General features: G+C 29.6%; 1 protein-coding gene across 1 annotated transcript; it reads right to left on the bottom strand.

Annotated features, from left to right (window-relative positions):
• Positions 1 to 4,536: 4,536 nt before the first annotated feature.
• Positions 4,537 to 15,461, bottom strand: LOC130663953 (protein PFC0760c-like). The gene is made up of 6 exons (XM_057463543.1): positions 15,103 to 15,461; positions 14,925 to 15,026; positions 10,140 to 10,614; positions 7,650 to 7,805; positions 6,459 to 6,921; positions 4,537 to 6,178 (listed from the first exon to the last, which is right to left on the bottom strand). The coding sequence occupies exons 1-6, from the start codon at positions 15,323 to 15,325 to the stop codon at positions 5,900 to 5,902; spliced, it is 1,698 nt and encodes a 565-aa protein (XP_057319526.1). The 5' UTR covers positions 15,326 to 15,461; the 3' UTR covers positions 4,537 to 5,899.
• Between the last annotated feature and the right edge of the window lie 9,444 nt (positions 15,462 to 24,905).

Here is a 24,905-nt window from a genome sequence, read left to right as displayed (position 1 = left end):
TATCCGAGAAAAACATTAAAAACTGGATTTTCTCAATTTTTTGCTGATAATATGATTTAAACTAAAGAACAAGTTAGATGACATTATATGATGATCGAAAGAGACTATAAAGAGGAATAGTTGGTATAATTTCAGACACATTTAGTACATTACATTTTGATTTATCCGGAAAAAATAACATTTAATGTTATTTTTCTAACTTTTCAGCGCCGATATCTTTTGAATTAATCAACCGATTTTGACCTTTGAGGGGGCAATCGGCGCGTTTTCTGAAATTCTAGAGCCGATTAAAATTTGAAAACGATCGGTTCAACCGTTTCGAAGATATTTGAAAAAATCCGTTTTTCACCATTTCTTTCTCCAACAATATCTCTCGAACGCATTAACCGATTGAGATGGTTGTGGTCGCATTCGACGCGGCTTATAAAGTTCTAGAGCTGATTGGATTTTGAAGTCGATCGTTCAACTCGTTTCTGAAAAATCAATAAAAAACTAAAAAAAAAAATTTTTTTTTTTTCGTAATTCGACAATATTTTCGAGTATACTTGATCAAATGATCTGAAATTTTCAGGAAAGTTGAGGGCCAATAAGCTCTTTCGGTTGCCACCTTAAACATCCAAATCGGTTCATTAGTTAAAAAGTTACAAAGAGTTTACACACACACACACACACATACACTCGGGCATCATTCTGAAAATAGTCAGAATAGCTTCCTAGGACCTCAAAACGTCGACATCTGATGACAACTCGATTTTCGAAAATCGGGGTGAAAACAATAACTTCCCGAATTTTTGAAAATTAACAATTTTCTTAGCGAGTAGTTAAAAATAGAATCCAATCACAAATACTTGGATCACTATTTCTACAGATTAATTGGCGTTTATTAATTTTTTTATCGATGGAAAATTATTGGTCGTTACCGGGGCTCGAACCCGGATCCTTCTGCATGTCAGTTGAAGCCTGTACCTCTCTGCCAACCCGCGAACTAAATAGTTATGATTATTTAGAAGATCTATATATTTATCATAAAAATCTCAATACTCTTAACAATGCCAATGATATTAATCGCGATGGTTAACTTATTAATTTTAGCTGTATTCATCCAGAAATTAAATGTAAAAGATTAACATTAGAGTTTTCTTTATTTGAAACACAATCAATACTGATATCATTATAGATAGTTCTGTAGACTTACTAATCAAACTACAGATGATCATGAATGAAAGACTTATTATCACTCATCACTTCCAATAGTGTTGCAAAACTCTAGACGGAATACTAATAATTACTAATAGAACACTATTCAACACTAATTAATTTTCAAACGTGTTCATTAGTTTTTTTCCACAATATACCAAATTCCAGCCTGATCGATCTATATGGATGCTTATGTATAATTAAGTATAAATTTCTTTTTAATTGATTCGTTTATTTCAAAATAATAAACAAAAAAAAATTGAGTAAATTATCTATTAATAAAAAAGTTAATTGCATATAATTTATATTTTCGAAATACTGAAATTTAAAATTATTTAACTGTATTTTAATTAGCTATATATAATAACAGTAATTATAAAATGATCTCTTTAAGAAAATGTGATTTTTTTATCATTATGACATAATACATGAGCACAATTATATGTTATGCTAAGTAGTAGTATGTATACACTCTATATTAAATTTTATCACACTATTCATTCACGTCTGTTGATAATCTATATAAACGATCAACAACGGAGTTAACAATCTCTCTAGGGTTTTTTCTTTTTATTTAATTATTTTTTATTAAACAAATCAAAACTACATTATAATACATATAGGTAATCAATATTTATCAGACCGTAAAGTTACATGCGATTATTAATTACGCGTGAAGAATAAATAAATAGTGATAGCTTTTTATAAAACAATTATCTATAAATCGTTTTTTCTCGTTAACTTGATATTTATGCATATGAAGTTGAATTGATAGTTAACATAATGTTAAACTGTTGTAAAACTATATTTAACAATAACAATATTTATTGTAAATATATTTTATAATAGCATAGTCATTATTTTTTATACACTAAAATTAATTAAATAAATAAATGAAGTATCTTTTCATTTAATAAATAATTATACGCTATCCGATTAATATATTGCAGCAATGATAGAAATATGTCATAAATAAAATTAATAACATTTTTATTATTATTGGGAAACATAAAGTTTATTAGAGAATAATTATTTCTAAAAAAAAAATATGTATACATACATTGTAACGAAAGTAAATATTATAGGATATAAATTTATATATATTTCATAATATAATTTCTTATATATTTATTACAAATTTTGTTATTAAATTAATTTACGTTTGATTATTTTTTTTTCTTGTGTAATTACAAGTTAACTGTGTTGAGATATAATTTAATTATGTTGTAACGTCAGTCAACGTTTTGATAAATTGACCATCAGACATTTAAATGCAATTATAAATAAATTCAGTAAATGAATATAAAAATATTCATATACAAGGATAAAACACCTCATGTGAGTACTACAGGAAAATCTAATTACGTAGACACAGTTCCCGGTTAACGAACGAATAATAGTGACGTTTATTTGCTCATACAAGAAGATACTTTTTTTTAAAGCCGACTATTTTCTTTTCCTCATTATAAGTTCATTCATGTTATTGACTCATATGCTGATATATTGTTAGGAAAACAACTTTTTTCATAGACCTCTTCCGAAAAATAATGAGGAAAAATTTTGTAAAAATTTATTTTTTTTCTAAATAACTGCGTTCTTTAAGTTTACGTGGATTAAATCGATCATTGATTACCTTTCAGTATGACAAAAAAATTATATAGTATATGCTCAAAATAAACGCCGTTAAATCCTAACCTCGGCCTCATAAACTTTTTCATTAAACACTCATCACTTCTGATTGGTCAAATGCAGTATTTAAATTTTCTTAAAGCATTTGTGCATCCCTTCTACCGCGAAATTCGACGAAAATAGGCGTGATATACCCCTACTCTATAATCCAAGTTATCAAAATGTTCAAGATAGGTTTCCGGGGAAAACTGACCTTTACCTAAAGCTGCATTACTAGCAAAAAAAAATTCTCTAGATTACACATGCGCATTAAACTGATCAGCTAACGATTGTGGATCGTCATTAACTGATGAATTTGTGTCGGCTTAAATTTATAACCTCAACTCTAATTTTATCAAAAAGTGATTAAAAGTAAAAATAAATACTACATTTTAATAAAATCGAATCAGAGGAGGATATTAATTAACCTAAAATTTTAAGACTTGTTAGTTTTATATTAAAAAAAAAACTTGTTCAAGTTTTTATATTAAATAATACATGTATTAGACTTTTTATTTGGTTAGTTTTCATGTTTATTGATTAATAAAACAATAATATAAAAAGATTAGTTTAATTTCTATTAAATAAGTAAGTACTCAATTTCATTTTTAATAATTAAATAAATAAACACTTGAGTAATTTTTTATGAATAAATAACTTGAACCAAAAAAAAAACATTGATTTCTATAAAGACAAATTATTAAAATGATCGCGACCGCATGACGCCGACGTTACGCATTTAACGACGTTTTAATTTTGAGCATTTATTATATAAAATATCGTAGACAACTAGTGACATCGAGTATAATACTTGATGGCACTAGTTATCTAAGGTACTATTATATTCCAAGGCAGATGACCTTTTTCTAGAATATAATATCGCTAATGACTAATTCCAAAAGGACTTATACTTTTATACGCCTTTTTGGCTTTAGTCACTAAGTTTAAAACCAAAAGGGCGAGTAATTTTTTTTTATTGCCAATCATATCGTAGACTTATTATATTCTAAAGCTGAAATTTTTTTCAAATTTTTAGCTATTAAATAAGTCTTTTTTTTCTCGGCGCCATTCTGTTACGCGTATATGAATAAAAGAACAGATTAATATTTCTATAGAAAACCATATGGGGATTCATCTCTAAACGCCATATGGGAACCCACATAGGAATCTAGGTTAGATTCCCATGTGCCTTTATTTGATAGGGACAAAAAATATTAAATATTAAACAAAAATGTTTTAACACTGCCTATTTTTAATACAAAGATACAAAACTTCTACAGCGTTTTTGTTGAAAAAAAAAAAAATAAATAAATTTTTAATAAAAAGAAAATATTAAAATACTGTTATTTGTATTTATTATTATTTATAGGTTATATAAGATAAAATTGACATGGTGATTGTGTCAAGTGGCAAGAACAATAGCTCGTAGTTCTTGGTCCTCTATACATACCTCATTACCTTCTTTAATCCGTCATATCCGTCGTAACTTTATCCACGTGGACGTTACCCATGAGTCATCCTCACAATAAAAATGATTTATCCGGCAGTAAATATATTTAATAAATAAATAAATTCATTTTATTATTTAATATTTTATTAATTAATCAAATTTACATTACTTGTTATTTATTCACTTAAAACTATTATAACAGTTAATCTAATGATTTAATAAAATATATGAATTTTTGTTATGAAACGAATATATATCAGTATTTTTAGCAATACTATGGACTAATATATTAAGACAGATATTGCTAAATTAAAAAGACGCTTTGTAATAATGAAAAATCGATTTTCTATATTAACAATATCCTATTTTATGATACTTTAGATTGTTATGTTGATAAATTTATTTCTCCGTGAATATATAAGTATAGTACATTACACACCAAGAGAGGTAAGTAGGACATTTTAACCCGCATATTTAGTTGCCTACTCGAGCCAAAGGCTGTACCTAAAAGTTAAAATTTTTGCCACTGTGGGAAAAATGGCGCATGCACTAATTTTTTAGTTTGTTTTCTCATGAAAGCAATGAACGACTTTTTTCTCTCTAAACAGGGCAGGGATTTAAACTTTCGATGTATCTACTGTAAAAAATTTTTGGTGTTAAAATGGTCCTCGGAGACTTTACACGGTCTACGCGGTGTGAAATATCAAGGGTGTACTTTTAACGCAGTGTGTTTTTTTACACCTTTCGGTGTTATAACCTCAAATAATGCCCAATATGATCTGCCGTGAAAAACGATCAAATAATCTAATATAGGCTGCAGCACTAGTATATCAATATTATGATTGATGTAGATTAATTTAAAATAAAAATTGAACATCTAGTGTCGAAGCAATCGATTTTTTAACCCTTTGATGCTTTGGGGTCTCGAGAGATCTTGGTGTGAGCTGCTTGGGGATAGCGCCAATCATAAAACATTTTTTGCTTGTGTGAGTGAACTATGATGGTGTTAGTGTTACGGTGAGCACCCTCTTTCTGTTTTTTAGTTCTGCGCACGTGCTATGACAGTGCCGTAGCTAAGATGTACGGAATATAAATACGACAAGTGTGTTTACATGATTCTAACCTAAGTATGTTTATCCGAAATGTAAAGTCATTAAACCAATTGTACTTATATTAATTATTATTATGAATAATAGTCAATATATATTCAATTTTAATAATATTCAATCAATAAATTAATATTTCTGTTACATTAATGATATTTTCATTTAATAAAAGTTGATGTGTGCTACTAAAAACATTTTCAATTTTCGATCACTTATGCCAATTGCAGACTACCGTACTGGCTTCCATGTCTAAAGTTAACCCCGCTCTTAGAGTTCTTCACTCAAATCCTTGGTTAGGTTTCAAGGCCAAGCAATAAAAGGTTAGGAAATAACTCATACATTTACACCTTTGGTGATGTGAACGTTCTGATTCACACGGTTCAAAAATTAACACCGTGCGTCGTGTAACTTTCACACCAGCAGTGTTGAAAATTTAAACACCAAATCATTCACACCACACCGCGGGCTCAAAATTTCATTAAACGCTTCTATCGGAAATAACGCTACCGATACTGTTATTACTATTTCGTCGTTGATTTGTTCGTGGTTGCTGATGATGATGATGTTGTGGTGTTTGCGTTACAATTTGTAATTCACGTTCACTATTAACACGTCTTATTACACTACCATTTCCGGAATAACGTCTTCCGCCTTTGTGTTTTGGACTACGTGGTCCACGTATATTACTGAATACCACGTAAACAGCTAGTATTCCAATTGTGAACATCGAAACACCTATTCCACTTACTACGGCCACCTGTGAATAAAAAAAAATAACTTGTTAATGGTAATAAAATTAACATTTATCTATATAATTAATATTGCGATTTAATTAATATAACATTGACTCAATGAAATCTATTCCGTTTTAGTGTCAGTTTGATATCTCTATTTATATTAATAACTTTAATTTACGGTAACCGATTAAATTGCACTAAAGATTTGATAGCTTGTAATTAATTGCAACATTTTTTATAAATTGATCAATTACTGATCACTAATAATCATTACGATGAAATGAAAATAATTTTATTTACCACAGTCCAAAATTCATAGTCTTCATCATCAGCATACAAAACTCTTGATATCTCATCATCATCATCATCGTCATCATCATCATTATTATTATTAACAATCTTCTGATTCTTATGATTATTTTTGTTTCCATTACGCGTTTTAAAATTTTTAACAGACGTAGCGCAATCATTGGTCCTGTCATTACCACTTGACAAAACATTTTTAAGTGACTCGGGAATAATGTTATCATCATCATCATCACTATTATTATTTGAATCATGATCATCGACCCAATCAATAATTGCTTCGTTTTTTTTAACTTTTATTTCTCCCAATTTATCGAGTACTCCATTTTTAACTTGCAAATAAATATCAATTGTTCTCGTTGCAATTTGTAATTGAGCATTTTTAGTTGATACTACATTTCTGACCAAAGTATTCCACTCGGCATGATTAACTTCACTTGAACATTTTTTTTTCTTACTACAACAAATTGTTTTTTTTTTTTCAGGAAAAAAAGAAATTTCTCACAAGCACGTAAATAAGCAATAACGTGTCGACCCACAAAAAAACTATTTGAGCTAAAAAAATTGTCAATTTTCAAAAAAATGGAAGTTATTGGTTTTGGTCCGATTTTCGAAAATCGAGTTTTCATCAGATGTTTTGAGGTACTACGAAGTTATTCTGACTATTTCCGGATGGACTTCTGTCCGCGTGTGTGTTTGTGTGTGTGTAAACTTTTCTTTGTCTGGCGATATCCTTGGAACGAATCAACCGATTTGAACATATTTAGCGGCAATCGAAAGAGCTCACCAAGATTTAGAACTAAATAGATTTTGGATTCTTATGTAAATCCATACATCCCTTCATAGAATTTTTTTATAGGGCATGACCAGTAATTTCACGAAACCGAGTCAAATCTTATGAAACGTTTTTGAAAATTAGATTCGCCATTTTACATTCCGTAATACAAAATTTTAGTTCATTTTTTCTGGGTTTGCTTATTTTTAACCCTCATACTATTAAATTTTTTTTTGAACATCGACTAGTAAAATCACATATACACAATTTGCGCTCGAATAATTTCGAGATGAATTTTATTAAAAGTGGTTTTAAATCTTTAACTGAAATCATCTCAGAACAGTGTTTACGTTGCGGTTAACACGTTTTTGCTTATCTACGATCAAATAATTAAAATTATTCTTTATTACCATAATAAATCATATGACTTAGTATAAATTTCAACAGCATCTTTCATCCATCTGACTTCGCGCATTTCTTCAGTATCAAACTTATCAATATTTTGATTATTATTATTCCATAATTTTGAATTTTCCACACGTGATTCAATTCCAATTACATCATTTCTGTTAAAATATAATAGAATATTTAATTATACATTTTGATTTATTTATTTCCTTGTAGCAAAGTAATAATAATATCAATTACAATGTCACTGTGAATGATTAAACCCGACAAGGACATTCAAAGTAAGTCAGTAAACTTTCTATAAGAGTGAAACTCTGCTTACTTTGTAATTTTTTATTACAATACGCATGAATAAAAAAAAAATTAACGGATTTACGGTTGTTAACTTTTAATACCAATTGTTCAATTGCTATCATTTAATGGTGTCGAGGAAAAGGATTTAGAGAAAAAAAAAATTATAAGTATAAGTATGAACTTTACACAGTTATTAATTATGGAAAATGTCTTTGTATACAAAGACAAAGAAAGAAGATAAATAAATTATAAACCTATAAGATTAATTTTTTTTTATGTCAATAAGTATTATAATAAACAAATTTTTTTTTTAATAGCTAAAGGGAAAATTTAATTCTAGTACAGTTGAACTCCATTAATTAAGGTAACGAGACCGAGGTCTGCCTCCTTTTTACAGGAGACCATTTCCTCACCCTTTTGGGTATCCAAGCGCTTCGTACATCCCTATCTTGCACCATAATATAAAATAGCGAAATATTGAGCATAAGCTCATTATTAGCATTGCCCTAGGATTGATGATCAGATCAAAAATCCTTTTGCATGTGGATGCCGAACCAACAGCCACCACGAGTCCATACCTCTGTGGGCCACACACTCTGGACATTTTAGGAAATAAAGAGACGTTGGCCGAAGAGGGCTTGAAGAGGCCCCCCGTGGCACCGGTTCCCTTTACTGGTGAACAGATTGCTTTAAGATTAATGGTGAGACGTAACTTCTCCTCAATACCCTAAAAAGGGTTCCCTCTATTTATAATCACTCAGATATCAGACATGCTATTAACACAGACTTGTCCTCATCCATCACCGAGTGATTATCTAATCTTCGAGCTTATATGCACCATGATTTTATGTAATCAATCAAAGTCGATTAGGACACTCGTTAGAATATTGTAATAATTAATGAATGTAACGGGATCGAAGTCCACCTCCGTTTTACGGGAGGCCGTTTTCGCGCCTTTTGAGGCATGCTCGCGTTGTGGTGCATCCTACCCCCACCCCGAATGACACTCTTATAGTCCAGTCGAGATAAGGAATTTTGCTGGTCAAAATTCCTGGCCGACTAATTTTTTCACAGAATGATTCAGAATATGTTAAAACTACGACAACCGAAAAAATCCAACAAAAAAGTGCTTTGCAAATATGCTTTTTTATAACAAAATGGTCAAAATTCCGGTTTAAAGTAAATATTTAACAAACTATAGCATATGGATAAAAAAAAATCTTAATAAAACTTACAGAAAAAAAAATAATGAATAAAATGAGCCCTTATTTAAGTTCCTACGAGCTGTAATTTGTAAATTATTTAAATGTTAATTAATTTTCTCGTCAACTCGATGTTAATTTTTATACATCAGCTGATCCGACGCCAAAACTTGCCGAAGCGTGACGTTGCATGAAGACATTTATATTTTATTTAACGAAAAAATTAAATAGTAATTAAATTTTTATTCCTATAAAAAATAATTAAATGGATCAATTCTTAGCTTAAATTTTTTTTAACAATATTAAAAATTTAATATATGTTCTTTTGCGTAATTTATTTTATTGTTTATTAAAATCGATTTCCTAATTATTTTAATATTTTAAAATTATAAATAAAAAAATATTTGAATATTTTCATTGCAAATTATTAGCCGAAAAATATAATCGAGTGACGACTATAAGGTAAAACACTACTACCATCTCAGGAAATAAAGAGACTCTGGTCGAAGTGGGCTTGGAAAGGGTCCCCGTGATACCATTCCCCTGTAATGGTGATCAGGTTGCGTCGAGATAAATAGTGAGACGCAACTTCTCCGCAATACCCTCAAAAGAGTTTCCTCCATTTGTTACCATTCAGTTTCGAACAATCTATTATCCACTTGTTCAATACCTTGTGGACCGTTAAATTAAGACATAGATATAGTTGAATTTAGGAGATATAATTAACAATATAACGTTTGAGAATACTTTGGATTTTCAAATTGATAAAATTTTTTTACCCGTGAAGTGCAGCAAATAATGTTTGCTAGTACGAAATTTATGACTAATATATATAAACTTTAATATTAGGGTGTCCATTATTTCCGAAGAAGGCTTTTTTTACTTGGCCTTGATATAAATCATTTATTTATGACCCAAAAGTAATAAAATTTTGCCCTCTTATCTTAATTGAAATAAATATTAATATAAAAATAATTTAAACAATCAAAATCTTACCGAGAATCTTCAAGTAATATAATTGCATGCTGATAGTCAATTTTATCAATGTAATTTTTCAAATTTCCTTCACTGGCAATCACAACTGTGGCGTCTAAATTTTTAAAAAAACTCTTTGGTGGTTTTCCAATATATATAATACGTGATGTAAAATCATCATCATCTTCTTCATGTATCATAACACAAAGACCACGTGAAATAGCAGCTTTTGTTACTTTTTTAGCAATAACTTGTATATCATCATCTTTATGGTTATTACTGTTGTACTTGGGTGTTGCTAATGTGAATGATTTCCATCCAAGTGCTTCAATCATTTCTAATATTCCTTGAACGATATACGCATCCGTTTCTTCATGTAAATGATGTAAGTATGGCGATGACATTGAATTTATATTTACAATCTGTGGTACGTTTAATATTGATGTTATTTTTTGTACTGCATCAATATTAATTGCCGATTCTGGTCCAATCAATCCTGGAATTATAGAAGATTATATAAATAAGTAATTTCAATAACGTACAGTCGAATTCCATTAACTCGGACAACTAGTCCCCTATCAGAAAAATCCATGTGGGTTTGCATGGGAGCCCATAGAAGTCCATATAGGAAAGCATAGATTTATGTAAGTATCCATAGGAATTAATATAGAAGTGTATGGATTTATACAAAATCCATGTAGAAAACCATGGGTATCTGGATTCCCATATAGGTCGCCTAACATATGAATTTCTTTATGGGAAATTTATATAGGAATCTGGATTTTTGTATACACGACCTGACAATCGTATGTGCATACACGGAAAGAAAATTATGGGAAGTTTTACTATGCATTATGGGAATGGTTCCCATAATGGTATGGGAATAGTACCTATACTACTATAGGGATGGTTCCCATATATTATGGGAACTATCCCCATAATAGTATGAGAATAGTTCCCATACCATTATGGGAATCATTCCCATACCATTATGGAAATGGTTCCCATAATATTATAGGAACCATTCCCATATCATTATGGGAACCATTCCCATAATGGTATGGGAATTATTCCCATACTATTATGGGAATGGTTCCCATATTGGTATAGGAATTATTCCTATAATATTATAGGAACTATTCCCATAATGTTATGGGAACCATCCCTTTAATATCATGAAATTTATTTTTTGCACAATAGTGTAGAAATTTCCGAAAATTTAAATTTTCTTGAATGTTTTGTGCTGACAAAAAATTCTTGTTAAAAATTTTAATGTTTTTTTGCCAAATACGATTTTTTTTTTCAATGTTTGAATTTTTGTTTTTATGTTTCATAATATTTCTGTGTATTGTAGAAGTGATTACCACACTTCTTTAAATTAATTTTTTCATGATAATATGGGAACCATTCCCATAATATTATAGGAATGGTTCCTATAATAGTATGGGAACTATTCCCATAATATTATGGGAATGATTCCCATAATGGTATACGAACCATTCCAATTGCATTATGGGAATCATTCCCATAATATTATGGGAATAGTTCCCATACTATTATAGGAACCATTCCCATAATATTATGGGAATGGTTCCTATAATATTATAGAAAGTATTCCTATAAATTATAGGATCCATTCCTATAATTATAGGAACCATTCCTATAGTGTGATGGGTATCATTCCCATAATTATAGGAACTATTCCTATAATTATGGGAAAAATTCCTATAATTATAGGAACCGCTCCCATAATTCATGGTCGTAATTCCTATGATGGTACAGGAAAAAATTTCACAAAATTATGGGAACCGCTGCCATAATTTTCTTTCCGTGTAGAACTCAGTCAGGTTCCGCACAGTGATCAGAGTGTTGCTGCACCACAACCGAGCATTTTCGTCCAGTACCATATTGAGTCGGGTGCAGAACAGTAACCAGCCGGGTTCCAATCTTTCTGTTGTGTTCCATAGGAACCCATGTAAGAATCTATATCGAAATCTAGGCTGGATTCCCATAAGGATTTTTTTGATAGGGTTATTTTTGATCCCAAAAGCCTTTGATGAAATCACGATGTTAAATAGTAAAAAATTTAACCGATATAGTAAATTTTAAACGAAGGCATTTGAAAATTGAACTTCACTTACTGCCTTCTTCCTAAGCACGGAGTATACATGAGTAAACTTCACTGTAATTTTTATTACGTCAGTGGATAGAGTTGGCAGTTTGAAAAATTTTCAAAGTTAAATGAGTTGAGTTTCATAATTAATGTGACAAGTATATAATATTTTATGTATTTAATTACTATTGTCTAGTTAATGAATATTGAATATATAACTTAAAACTAGTTTCATTTTTATTTAATTTTACTGGCCCAATCAGAAGAATATATATGAAACAAGCTTTGCTTATATTAACTTATGTATATGAATCAATTTATATTTAAATGATTGGTTTATAAATTGATGTCTAGTGATTTTCTTAACAACTTTGTAGGTAATTTATGCAAAAAACAATTATTACTCTATAAAAAATACGTCGTACAACAATTTATAGCTTTCGATCATTAGTATTATGAGTATGCACTGCTATCATGAGAGAAACTAGGTAAGCTATTTAAAAAAAAGCGAAAAAAAAAAATCGCTAGACCTTTTAAATTGCGTAACATGATTTATAAGGTAAAACCCCCTAAACTTGATCGGTACTATTAGTCGCTCACTTTAACTGATAGTTACGGTTTTATAATTTTTTTAGAAAACAATTTAAATAAAAAAATTATCATTAATAAATAATTACTTGTGAATCTAAATATGTTAGAGTATGGCGTATCGAAGTATTTTGTAATTTATTATAAATTTAAATTAAGTGACTGTTTTCGAAATCGCACAAAGTCGACCATTTTTTACTTTAACGTTCGTTCGTTGGATTAAATTTACACGGGAAAAAATAGATAGTACTGGTTGCTGTTCTGCGCAGTAATCGACGAAAAATGTAGTGCGCGGAGAGAAAAATAAATGTTGGTAAATCCAAAATTGCACACCTCAATCGCTCATTTTATTTTTAATCATTACTTTTATTTTTTTTTTATTATTATTAATTTTTTTATTCAACTTTTAAATTATTAATTTGATTTTTTTATTTCTTAATTCCAGTTTAATTTTTTTTTTATTTAAATTTTTTCTAAATATCCCGCATTTTTGTTGTAGATATCGCTTTTTTTTTCAATCCTAATGTTTTACGATAGTACAGCTGCCAGTAGTTGATGAGGAGAAAAAAAGAAAAAAAAATTTACTTGTGTAATAATAACAATAGTAAAAATAAAAAATGGCCGCTAAACTTTTCGTGAATAATCAGTTTTGAGTTTTCAATTAATTATAATCAAACTAAAAGGATTTAGACAGTAATTTTCAATAGGGTTCTTGAGTTCAAAAATACAAAGATCATAAAAAAAAGGTTAGGCCGATTAATTGTGTGTATCGAGAGTTATTTGATTTACTAAGTTTCATACACGACAATTGACAACTCGAGTCACTGGGATTAAAATAATTGATATTCAATTAATGGAATAATTAATCGTCTTAGTCTTGGGTCGAAATTATTCTTTAATAAATTGTCTTTATGTAGGTATAAAATTTGACCAATTTTTTAGTGTAATCGAAAAGGTCTAGCGATAATTTAACGTGAGTGAATGAGTCAAAAAATTTAGAGCGATCATAAAGCACCCTCAGCGCTTTCGCGCTGACAATATCGCTAACAATATTGTTAGAATGACCAACCCATGTATCTTCTAAGGACGTATTATCAGAATAACAATTCGGTCACCTCACCCTATCAAACAAATCCACGTGGGACTGCATGGGAACCCATAGCAATCCATATAAAAAAGTATGGGTTTATGTAAGAATTTATATAGGATCCGGTGGGTATCTGGATTCCCATGTAGAAACTTGACATAGGAAACCATACGGGAATCCATCCGAAAACGCCATGTGGAAACCAATTTAGGAATCTAGGCTGGATTCCCGAATGGATTCTTTTGATAGGATCTTTATGAATACCCACAAGTTCATTCAATAGTCTACAGTATCGTTAAAATAATGGTATGTATTTGGTTTAGGATAAGTATTCACTTATTTAATTTAAAAATACGACAAATAGTTATACGATGGATCGTTCTCAGTTGCCTAAATTACGAAGTTTGCGCAATAGGCGCAACGCCTAAAATAAGGATACGATCGTCATTTTGACGATCCACTATGAAGAAACTCTGCACAGCGGAATTGGTTACATGACGAATCATTAGGTAAGATGAGTTTATCACGTGTACCGGGTATGGTCTCACGGGTTAGTTGTCACAACAGTCATTGATGGCGATCACTGTTCGTATTTCGTTCATTAAGTTTTCTTTTATGATCACTGACAACCAACCCGTAAGACAGCTATACCCGGTCTCCCCTACTTTGAAAATATTTTTCTCTTTGTGTGAGTCATTGCTTAACACGTACTATTACTTTTTAAACATTAACCAGTCCTGTGTTACGCAGTACATGGAACATGTGATTGGTTACTGTTAAAATGGTCGCCATTCACAGTTAGAAGATAAGGACTCACCGAACTCATCCCTATAAAAGATGATCTGTCTGAGCTCAAGTAACTAAGGACCTATCACTTTTTTTCAATGCGGTCTAAATGATTATTATTCTTAACCAATTTATCGTATTCTTCCAGATTTCTCAATAATATTTTGCGATAAACTGCCTTTACTTATCATTAAAATGAGTAAGTGTATTAATAAATAACATATAACATTACCTAAATAATACGGTGGGTGAAGACAACTATTTGACGAAAGCGCTTTCATTGCAGCAGTCGTTGAGCCCGTAACGGTTCCACAAGTATCCAAAACATTTAAATCTAAAAGTAAATAACTAAATAATTATCCCCAAAATTTATAAAAATAATAATAATAAATAAATAAAAATATTCAAACCTATTTTTAAATTATTATTTTTACTATTGTGCGTTTCGATGAACATTTTAGCAGCCTCAGACATTATCACACCTCTACTTGATGTCATAGTACATGTTGAATCGTCATGTATGCTTGTTAATAATGATATTTTAGCATTACCATTACATTCACTTGTACGTCCACCACAAATACAAGCCCCTAATATACCTAGCAGTAATAAACATACACTTGATTTTTTCATATTAAGTATTTTATGATCAATATTATTAAGTTTATAATTTTTAACTAAAAATCTAATACAAAAACTTTATAAATTTTTTGCTTCCGTAAATATAGAATTCAATTTTTGAACATTAATATGAGAGAATTTAAGTTAAAATGTGAACCTTGATATTGAACGACAGCGTTTTATGTAGTGAAGCCACAAAGTTTTATGTTACGTAGAGTATTTCTAAGGTTTTAAACTTACAAATACATTTTCTTCTTTAAGTTAATATTATGTTCTATGGAATACAATTCTTTATCATTAATTGGGTGTTATTATATTTTGTAACTATATTAAATAAGATTATGTTAATATAACTGTTATATCATAATTGTTTGTATTTATTTGCATATGGAAGAAGGGTGGGCAAAACGGACCACCCCGAAAATTTGAAAAAAAATATTGTGTTCCAAATATGTCTTTAACTGTCATTTACAACCATCATTATTTTCGCACAATTTTAAGTGCCCTAAAATTTTTTTTCAGTAATTTTTATAGTATGACTGTAATATTAAACGCTTGTAGGTATGTCGCTTAAATACAAGAATAACTTCCTAAATTTGAATGCGTGAGGTGGCCGCGCGGACCAAAGCTCGGGGATTATACATCTTGTGCGCCGAAGGTCGACGGTTCGAGCCCACTATTCGGCAGAAAAATATCAAGATCACTACTATACTGATCTGGATGAATAAATAATAAAAGTAATAATAATATTCGAAGCAACTGTAGGGAATTCTCTAGTGTATTTTCATTGAGAAACTTTTATCTATTAATGTAAAGCCTTATAATGACGGGTATTAAATTAAAGGGCGATAAATTCTGAATAAGAAAAGTCAAAAACCAATCTCCCGGGGTTTATTATGTTCGCGAAAAAAATTAATTAAAAAAAAAATAATAAGTTGTTTACATTTAGGTACGCTGTCGGTAACAGAGCTACAGAAGGCTACAGCTAGAGGGCGCTATTAATAAAAATACACGGTGTCTCGTAAATCCCTATTGTTATTTTATTATTTATTTAAAAAACGCAGCCGAGTTGAGCTTTTTTATTATTATTTTCGTGATCTACGGAATTTTTTACGTATAATCAATAAAAAAAAAATTCATTTATTAATTTCCCCTTAAAACGGGTAAGAGTTAATTAAGTGGACACACTTAAGTGGACTTATTTGATAAAATTTCAATGATTTATACAAAATATTAGTGTAGGATCGTTATTTTTAGATTTCTAAGAAATTTGTTTTACTATGGAAGACTGAAAGATGTCTTATTTGAAACTGTTATAGTTGCTGTGGAAACTACAACACTGTAACTTTAATGTTTCGTTTGCGAAATTGCGCACTACTATTTGAAGACGTATTAAATGCGCAGATATAATATGATTAATTGTTTTATTTTATCCGTTCGAATGAATATATGTTTATTTTACAAAGGGAGTAACAGTAAAAAAAAATTAATAAATTACAATTAGGTTAGTATGTTATTAGATACATTATGTATGTAAAAAAATAAAAAACTAAGCTCTGCATTATTATACAGCCTTGACATTGGTTATGTAATTTTGTCCGATCGTTTTATCGGGTATTTAAAGTATGAAGTTTATCAAGCTTGTTAAGTATTTCAGTTTTATTATATTTTATCGGAGTTACTCATTAAATGTTTTAATAAATGAAGACTGGATTACAGCCCTAGAACTTTAGTTATGTTATTTAGAATAAATTCCTACGCATTTAAAATTAAAAGTAAATTTATTACCGTGAGATTTATATGTGTATAAATATAGTTTATAGGTTGACATAGCAAAAATTTCTATAGTCATTATATATAATAACATAAGAATGTTGTCTATGGTACTTCACTATAAAAAATATTGAGTCCGCAGTGTGGTGTGAATAATTTGGTGCTCAATTTTCTCTGTCGGTATGAAAGTTACACGTAAATTCCCTGATTAAACAACTGAACTCGACCGAATTAAAAATTTTAATTCTGTTATATTCTGTCGAATTTTGCAAAACAGAATTCAATTGAATTGAAAATTTGAATTTGAATTAAACAGAATAAAACCGATTTAAAAATTTGAAATTCGTTTTAATTCAGTTTAATTCGGATTCAGAATCAGAAATTGGAGAATTATTTTCGAATTAATCAGAATTAAACCGAATAGAATTATTTAAATTCGTTTTAATTTGGACAAATTCTGGTTTTCCTGCCGAATTAGATAGAATTCATTTTTAAGTTAGGTACCGAAGTAACAAAATTTATCTGAATCAAATAGAATTAAAAATTTAATTCTGTTTAATTCGATTGAATTCAGTTGTTTAATCAAGGAAAATACCGTACTTTTGCCTTCAAATGTCGTACGTCTACCCAAATTACCATATTTCACCGAAAAATGCCGTAATTTACCGGAATTCTTCCGAATACCGTAATTTGGAACGGCCAGGGCGTGTAAAGTCGTCGGGGACCATTTTGACACCGAAAATTTTTTACAGAGGAATAGAATATACGAAAATGGAAAGAGTATTAATTTTTTTGTACAAACAAGGGAAAGCTTAAAATTTCGACTAAAGTCCTCGAAACATACGCTGTCCTAAATTAATTAATAATTTCTAATTAAAAATAAGAGCTCTACTCTACTAATTAAATGTAATCTATTCAACATTGACGATCTGGTTAGCCTCCAATCAATACAAAAATAAACTTTCAGAAATTTTTTGAGGCAATTTATCTCAGTAGAGTATTCCGTTTCGATACCACCTCCCATATATTTTCTTAGTATTTTCATCTCACTCTGTCTCTCTCTGTTATTTATGTTCTTAAATATATAGGTTACAATTGATTTTAATTATATGGAGTGTACATTCAAGCAAGTATTAGATTTATTACCTCTAAATACGAACTGAGGAATTAATTAATTTATTTATTTATATAAATTCTGCTAACAACCTCACAAATAGATGTGAATGATAGTAAAATACTGATTACAAACTAGAAGTGTTAGAATGTATGAAGTTAACCTCAATCGTTATTATTTTTTTTTTTTCGTGTTATCCTAGTTAGCCGCATTTATTGATAAATTTTCTTTATAAATAAATTTTTATTATTTTTATTTAATTCAATCATCTGACGCAACATTGAAGTTTAATATATATCTGTATTTTTTTTTTTTATTTTTTTTCTATTTTTTCTATTGATTATCATATGAAGTTTTTTCATTCATGTATTTATGTTGAATGATATAAATGACAATCAAGAATAGTGACTATTATAAATCCATTATGGATTCCCTAGATGACAATTATTCAGTAGAATTATAGTTATCTATTTATTTATTTAAATAAGCATTCAGATCCGAGGCCACCAGCAGTACGGATACTAAATTAATATGAAAAGAATTAATAAATTTATGATGAAAAGAAAATAAGAATTGAGTAATCTATTAGAAGTACACTTCAAATGGACGGGGCATTCTCAAAAGGAGTTAATTTGTTTGAGATATTACCGGCAGTCCCTCTCTCTTTGACATTTTTTCAATGTGTCTAATGGTTCTTAACTGTCATAGCTGTATTACAGTTTAATGAGGTGATTGAAAAGGAATACATTAATGGTTGAAAAGAAGACAGCGTAGTTATAATTTCGGTGAGATATAGGGTAGAAGTAGCTTTCCCAGATTAAACAACTGAACTCGACCGAATTAAAAATTTTAATTCTGTTATATTCTGTCGAATTCTGCAAAACAGAATTCAACTCTCTTAAAATGAACCAGTGAAATTCCACTGATTCAACCAGTGAAGTTCACTGGTTTAACCAGTGACTAAAAGTTCACTGTTTGAACCAGTGAATTTCACTGGTTGAATCAGTGAACGTCGCGCTCACTGGTTTCAACCAGTGAACTAAAAATATGTAAGCGCGCGGGTACAGCAGCATTCTGTACATGAGTATATTTAAGTGTTTTATTATGTCAATAAATAAGTAATATTTATTGATTATCTTCATGTAATATTTTAACTAACTTTTATATAACAATAATAATTATATGACACAATTTTTACAGAGTTTAAAAATAAATAACTTTGGAGTAATTTCAATAGCTTGGAGCTAACCTCAAAAATGAATGACATAATTTTAAAATTGAACAATATAAAAAGCCCATTGAAAATGGAAACAAATTAAATATTTATAAATCTTAATAAATATTATTTATTTTATTACTAAATAATTTTTAATTAAATATAATTGTTATTAAGACTCTTTTTGTTTGACTTCACTTTGTTTATAAGTAAACGTTTATAATAAAATAAAATTAATCTAACCTATTGTGTTTATATTTATGTAGTACACCGGCGTATCACTGGTTTAACCAGTGAATTTTACTGGTTGAACCAGTGAAACTCACTGGTTCAACCAGTGAGCCAAGCGATCATCTTATTCCACTGGTTGAATCAGTGAATTTCACTGGTTAAACCAGTGAACGCTCGGTTCACTGGTTGAACCAGTGGATTTCACTGGAGAATCAGTGGATTTCACTGGAAAATCAGTGAAATTTCACTGGTTCATTTTAAGAGAGAACTAAATTGAAAATTTGAATTTGAATTAAACAGAATAAAACCGATTTAACAATTTCAAATTCGTTTTAATTCAGTTTAATTTGGATTCAGAACCAGAAATTGGAGAATTATTTTCGAATTGCTCAGAATTAAACCGAATAGAATTATTTAAATTCGTTTTAATTTAGACAAATTCTGGATTTCCTGCCGAATTAGACAGACTTCATTTTTAAGTTAGATACCGAATTAACAGAATTTATCTGAATTAAATAGAATTAAAAATTTAATTCTGTTTAATTAGATCGAATTCAGTTGTTTAATCAGGGATTTTGGCCACTTTAGTGCCAGTTTTGGCCACTTATAAATTTAAAATAAAATAATTTGTAAGATACGCAATGACATGATTAATTTTTTTAATTAGTTCAAACACATTTTTTACTGTATTAGAATGAAATTTTTTTTAAACACTTTTTCATGAATTAAAATAAAATGTCGAATGTCTAAAAATGGAGCAGTAGCCACAAATGGTACTTTCCTGTTTAAAAAAAATGATTTGAAATTATTCAAAACGATTTGAAATGATTTAAAACAATTCGAATTGACTAATATATAGATATACACTTAGCATGGATTAAATCATTTTTCTTAACAAGGGTTCTACCCTAGATTCGAAAAAAAAATTTTTTATTTTTTCCGAGAAATGTTCACTTGCATCAAAAACGAGAAAGTTCTTCATGAAAGTATTTCAATCTTAGTTGAAGAAAATTTCTTCTTCCATCAAAATTACAATATTTGAATTAATTCTTGAACCAAAAGCGCGATATCTTTGTCCCTAAAATATCATTCCCTTGGTTTGAGGCACTAGCGACTGAAATCGTCAGATAACTACGATTTCAACGCAACTTACGGGGAAACAGCTACGATCAATGTACCATCAAATTAAAGGTAACATTTGACTATCCATTAGCCACAAATTAGCTTCAACTTTCCCAAAAAATTGGCTACATTCTGAAGCTCCAATGTGAAGGCAATTCACACAATAAGTTTCCCTCTACGAGTTGCAGAAAAGTGAGCGTTCAACTGCAAGTTTACGTCAAGTTGTGGACGAAATGGTTATCAAGATTCTCTCAAGTTATCTTACGATTCCTATACCCCGACCAACAGTTGAAAGGATACGCTCTCCGACTTTAAAATAAAATTCAAATTATCGTTGATGGTAAATATTTTCTTTAAATGTTATAAAACTATTAACCGATTGGCTCATTACCGTCTACGCTATCAATACACAGGATTCTCGAGTGTTGGTTAAAAAAGTATTGCACCGTTAACCGATAAGAAAAATAACTGTAGAATTTCACCTACCTTTCGTTGTTCACTGCTTGCTTACTTTGGAACTCGACATTTGCAACCTGTGGACTAAATCTCCCTTGACTTCCTGTGGCTTTTCTACAAGTTCCCCAAATATAAATATTGTGTAGAAAATTTTTATAAAATTTATTTACAAATACTTGCCAGCACTATACTAATCTTTCTCAAGGTTTTAATATATGGCTTTATTGATAATCATATATTTTTTGGCATGATCACTCCATATTTTATACTCACTTCTGTGTATGATTTTTTAAAAAATTCTATAACATCATAGGGGTCTTTTATAAAATCTTACATAACCCAATGTAATCATTTTTCACCATACCCGCGCTGAAAGTTTAAATTCCTGTCCTGTATAGGAGGAAAAAAGTAATTCTTATTTTTTATGAGAAAACAAATAATAAAAACTAGCGGATGCGCCATCTTCCCGCAAGCAGAGGCTGAAATTTAAAGTTTTAGGTACAGCCTTTGGCTCAGGTAGGCAATCACACACACGGATCGGAATGTTCTATTTTCCTTCCTTGGTGTGTAATATTCTAATATTATGGATATGAAAAATTTACAAGAATCTTACATCATCAAATATGTCTCTTACAATATTTGTAAATTACATCGTTACGACCACATAACTCCATATAAAATACAACTTGGTTGGATGACACTACACGGTAAGAAATGCATGGCGTTCAACACCATGCTGGTATGGTCTCGAGACAGATACTAGAATAGTATGTGAAATATTCCGAGACAGTATTGTAACGAGTCCCAAAAGTATGGCGTTATTTACTATACTGTATAGTACTAGAGCTATTGTATTGCTCACACGTATGCATAGCAGGCACGGCGAAACAGCATGGCTCTGAGACCCATACTACAATGCCGAGGGCACAATGCTACTAGTTTTTCCCGCCATAATTTCTGGCGTGTCAATCAATGTATACTATCGTATCACCACCAAAACTATATAGATGTCGTTAGACTAGGTTTATCTGCCAGAAGCATTGTGGATACGGCAACGCAGTATGGGCCTGACGGCCATACTGACATTGCGGCGTCCGCGATAACTATTGCCAATGTTTCTAATCCCGCAATGGTTGAATCATCTATGCATACAATTTTATAACCTATAAAAATCTTCGATACCATACAGTACGGCGTTCACGCCCATACTGGCATAGTGATATCCGCAAAATATTTATTACCATGTATAAAGTACACGGTAATTTTTAACCTGTTGTGTAGTGTGTAAAATGTTACATTTTAATCATAACACAATTTTACGAGAAAATTTCCGCATACTTTTATCTATTCATGGTCGTGCGATAAGACAAAATGATGTTTTTTATCAACCACTTTGTAGAACAGTATCTTATGAGAACTTATTTCTATTATCTGCTATTAGGGTATGGAACCAACTACCATCGGAAATAGTTGCTTTAAATAAGTATAATGAGTTTAGATCAGCTTGTAATACATTGTTTTTTGAAAGAACTACTGACTTATAAAAAGTAAAATGTGTGGTGTATAAATTAAAAATTATAACATTTTTAAATATATTTTTATATCTCTCTTGTATTTGTTATATATCTTTTTGATTGAGTCTATGAATGAACATTGATTTCAACTCGTTTAAAATTATTCTATGAGTGTTATTTAATATTAGTTGTAATGATTGCTTATATTATACTATACAAGAAATTAGTGTATCTTTCATGTATCATAGCCCTTAGGGAGCTGAGCTTCAGGATCGAATAAAATTATTAAATTAATAAATAAGATCTTACAAGACTTATTTTATTTTCGTAAGATTTTTGCATGAATCTGGAATTCTGACTTAATCATACAAGATTAATGTAGAGTACATACAAGACTCTTTTATCATCATGTATTTTTCTTGTAAGAACGTACAAAATCTTACAAAGTTTCCTATAAGATCTTACATATGGTCTAAGAGCCAGTGAACGGCTCCCTGTATGTATTTGACCAGACCTGGGTTTTTGTACATTGAGGCCCCTATACCTACCGTACATGAGTCGGGGACTCACTAAGCCCAATGTGGTGGACGCGGCGGGCGCTTAGGTAAGACAGCTTCTGATTTTTGGTTAATTTTAAATGCATTTGACCACGTCTGCCGTTTTGAAATTTCAAAATATATTTTTATTATCAACGAAAAATAATAATGGCAGACCATTATCGCGCGTTTAACACTGTGACAGATAGTTTTGAAAATGCTAAAAAAAAAATAATAGGAACCTTACAAGAATTCACGGGCGGGTAATTTTTAAACCCCAGCAATCTTGGAATGATAAAAGAAGCTCATTTAGCCATTACTTAATAACTGTTATTTAAAAATTTTGCTAACTGTAGAGTGATACCTAGTATATTTAAATCAATGTTTGCACAGTAGAACAACACAATATTTTTAGTTACCAATATTATAATTCCAATTTATTTACTTATTATTTTATGATTTTTTTTTTTGGGTCATCTTGGCAGTAATGATATAATGATAAATAATAATGTATTACTTTCTAAGTATATCTAGTAAACAGTGTGTAATATATATGAGTCATGAATTACGTCTCGCCTACGCAGTTGTCGAGGTCCGGGATCAATGAGTCTTTAATAATCGTCCAATGATGTTCATTTACTGATGAATGGGGTAAAACAAGTATGTGCTAATTCCCTAGTTTTTTTTTTTTTTTTTTTTTTATTTGAGTTTTATTAATAGAAGGAGGAAATAAATTATTTTTGCTAATTAAATTTATTTTTTTAAATAAAAATTAAAAATTGATTTAAAAAATAGGGATATATATATAAATATAATTTGATTATATAAACAATTTGAAATTTTAGAAATTTATGCCCGGATTAAGATTCGTAGAAAAGAATAGTTATGATTTCTTATGTCAGAATAATAATTCAAGTTAATCATAAAAAAAATATAAATAAAATTATATATTTAAAATAAAAAAAAACCGGTTTAGAATTTAAAATGAAATGATATCAGAATTTTTAGCATAAAAAATAACTTGTTTCTTGTGAAACTGGGCCAGGTTTATATATATTTAATCGTATTTCCTGTTGTATGTACTTTAGATTAAATACTTAGGTGACTAGTGCTTTATTTATTTTTGTTAGGAAAAAATAATCGTTCATTTTTTTTTTTTTTCATTAAAAAAATTAATTTACTAAATCCACATGGGAGTGAGATAAAATTGAAATGGTACGAAAATAATGAGAATTTGTGAATATAGATGAGCTTATTATTTTTTTTTTATTACTAAAGTTAAAAAAAATATATACATATATCTTTGACACTTACTGCGGTGAGGAAATAAAATTTTTCGGGAACAAATGGGGGTAGAATAACAAAAGTAGAAAATGAATATATCTATATATATATATTTAAATAGATAAATCTGACAAAACGGTCGACCTGAAGGCCAGCTTCGAAAATTATCACTGTTAAAAATATACTTTTTTTTTGTAACAAACATTACAGGATGCAAAAAGTTATTTTTTTATTTTACGTAATTTTTCGATCGAGCATATTAAATTATTGTAATATTTTACTTATATAACTTATCCACATCAAAAGTTCTTCATTTTTATACTTAAAAATTTTTTCAATCAGTTAA

This window comes from Microplitis mediator, chromosome 1 (assembly GCF_029852145.1).
Source record: "Microplitis mediator isolate UGA2020A chromosome 1, iyMicMedi2.1, whole genome shotgun sequence".
Classification (NCBI taxonomy): domain Eukaryota; kingdom Metazoa; phylum Arthropoda; class Insecta; order Hymenoptera; family Braconidae; genus Microplitis; species Microplitis mediator.
The sequence above is the reverse complement of the archived record's forward strand: the minus strand, read 5'-3'. Positions and strand labels throughout refer to the sequence as shown.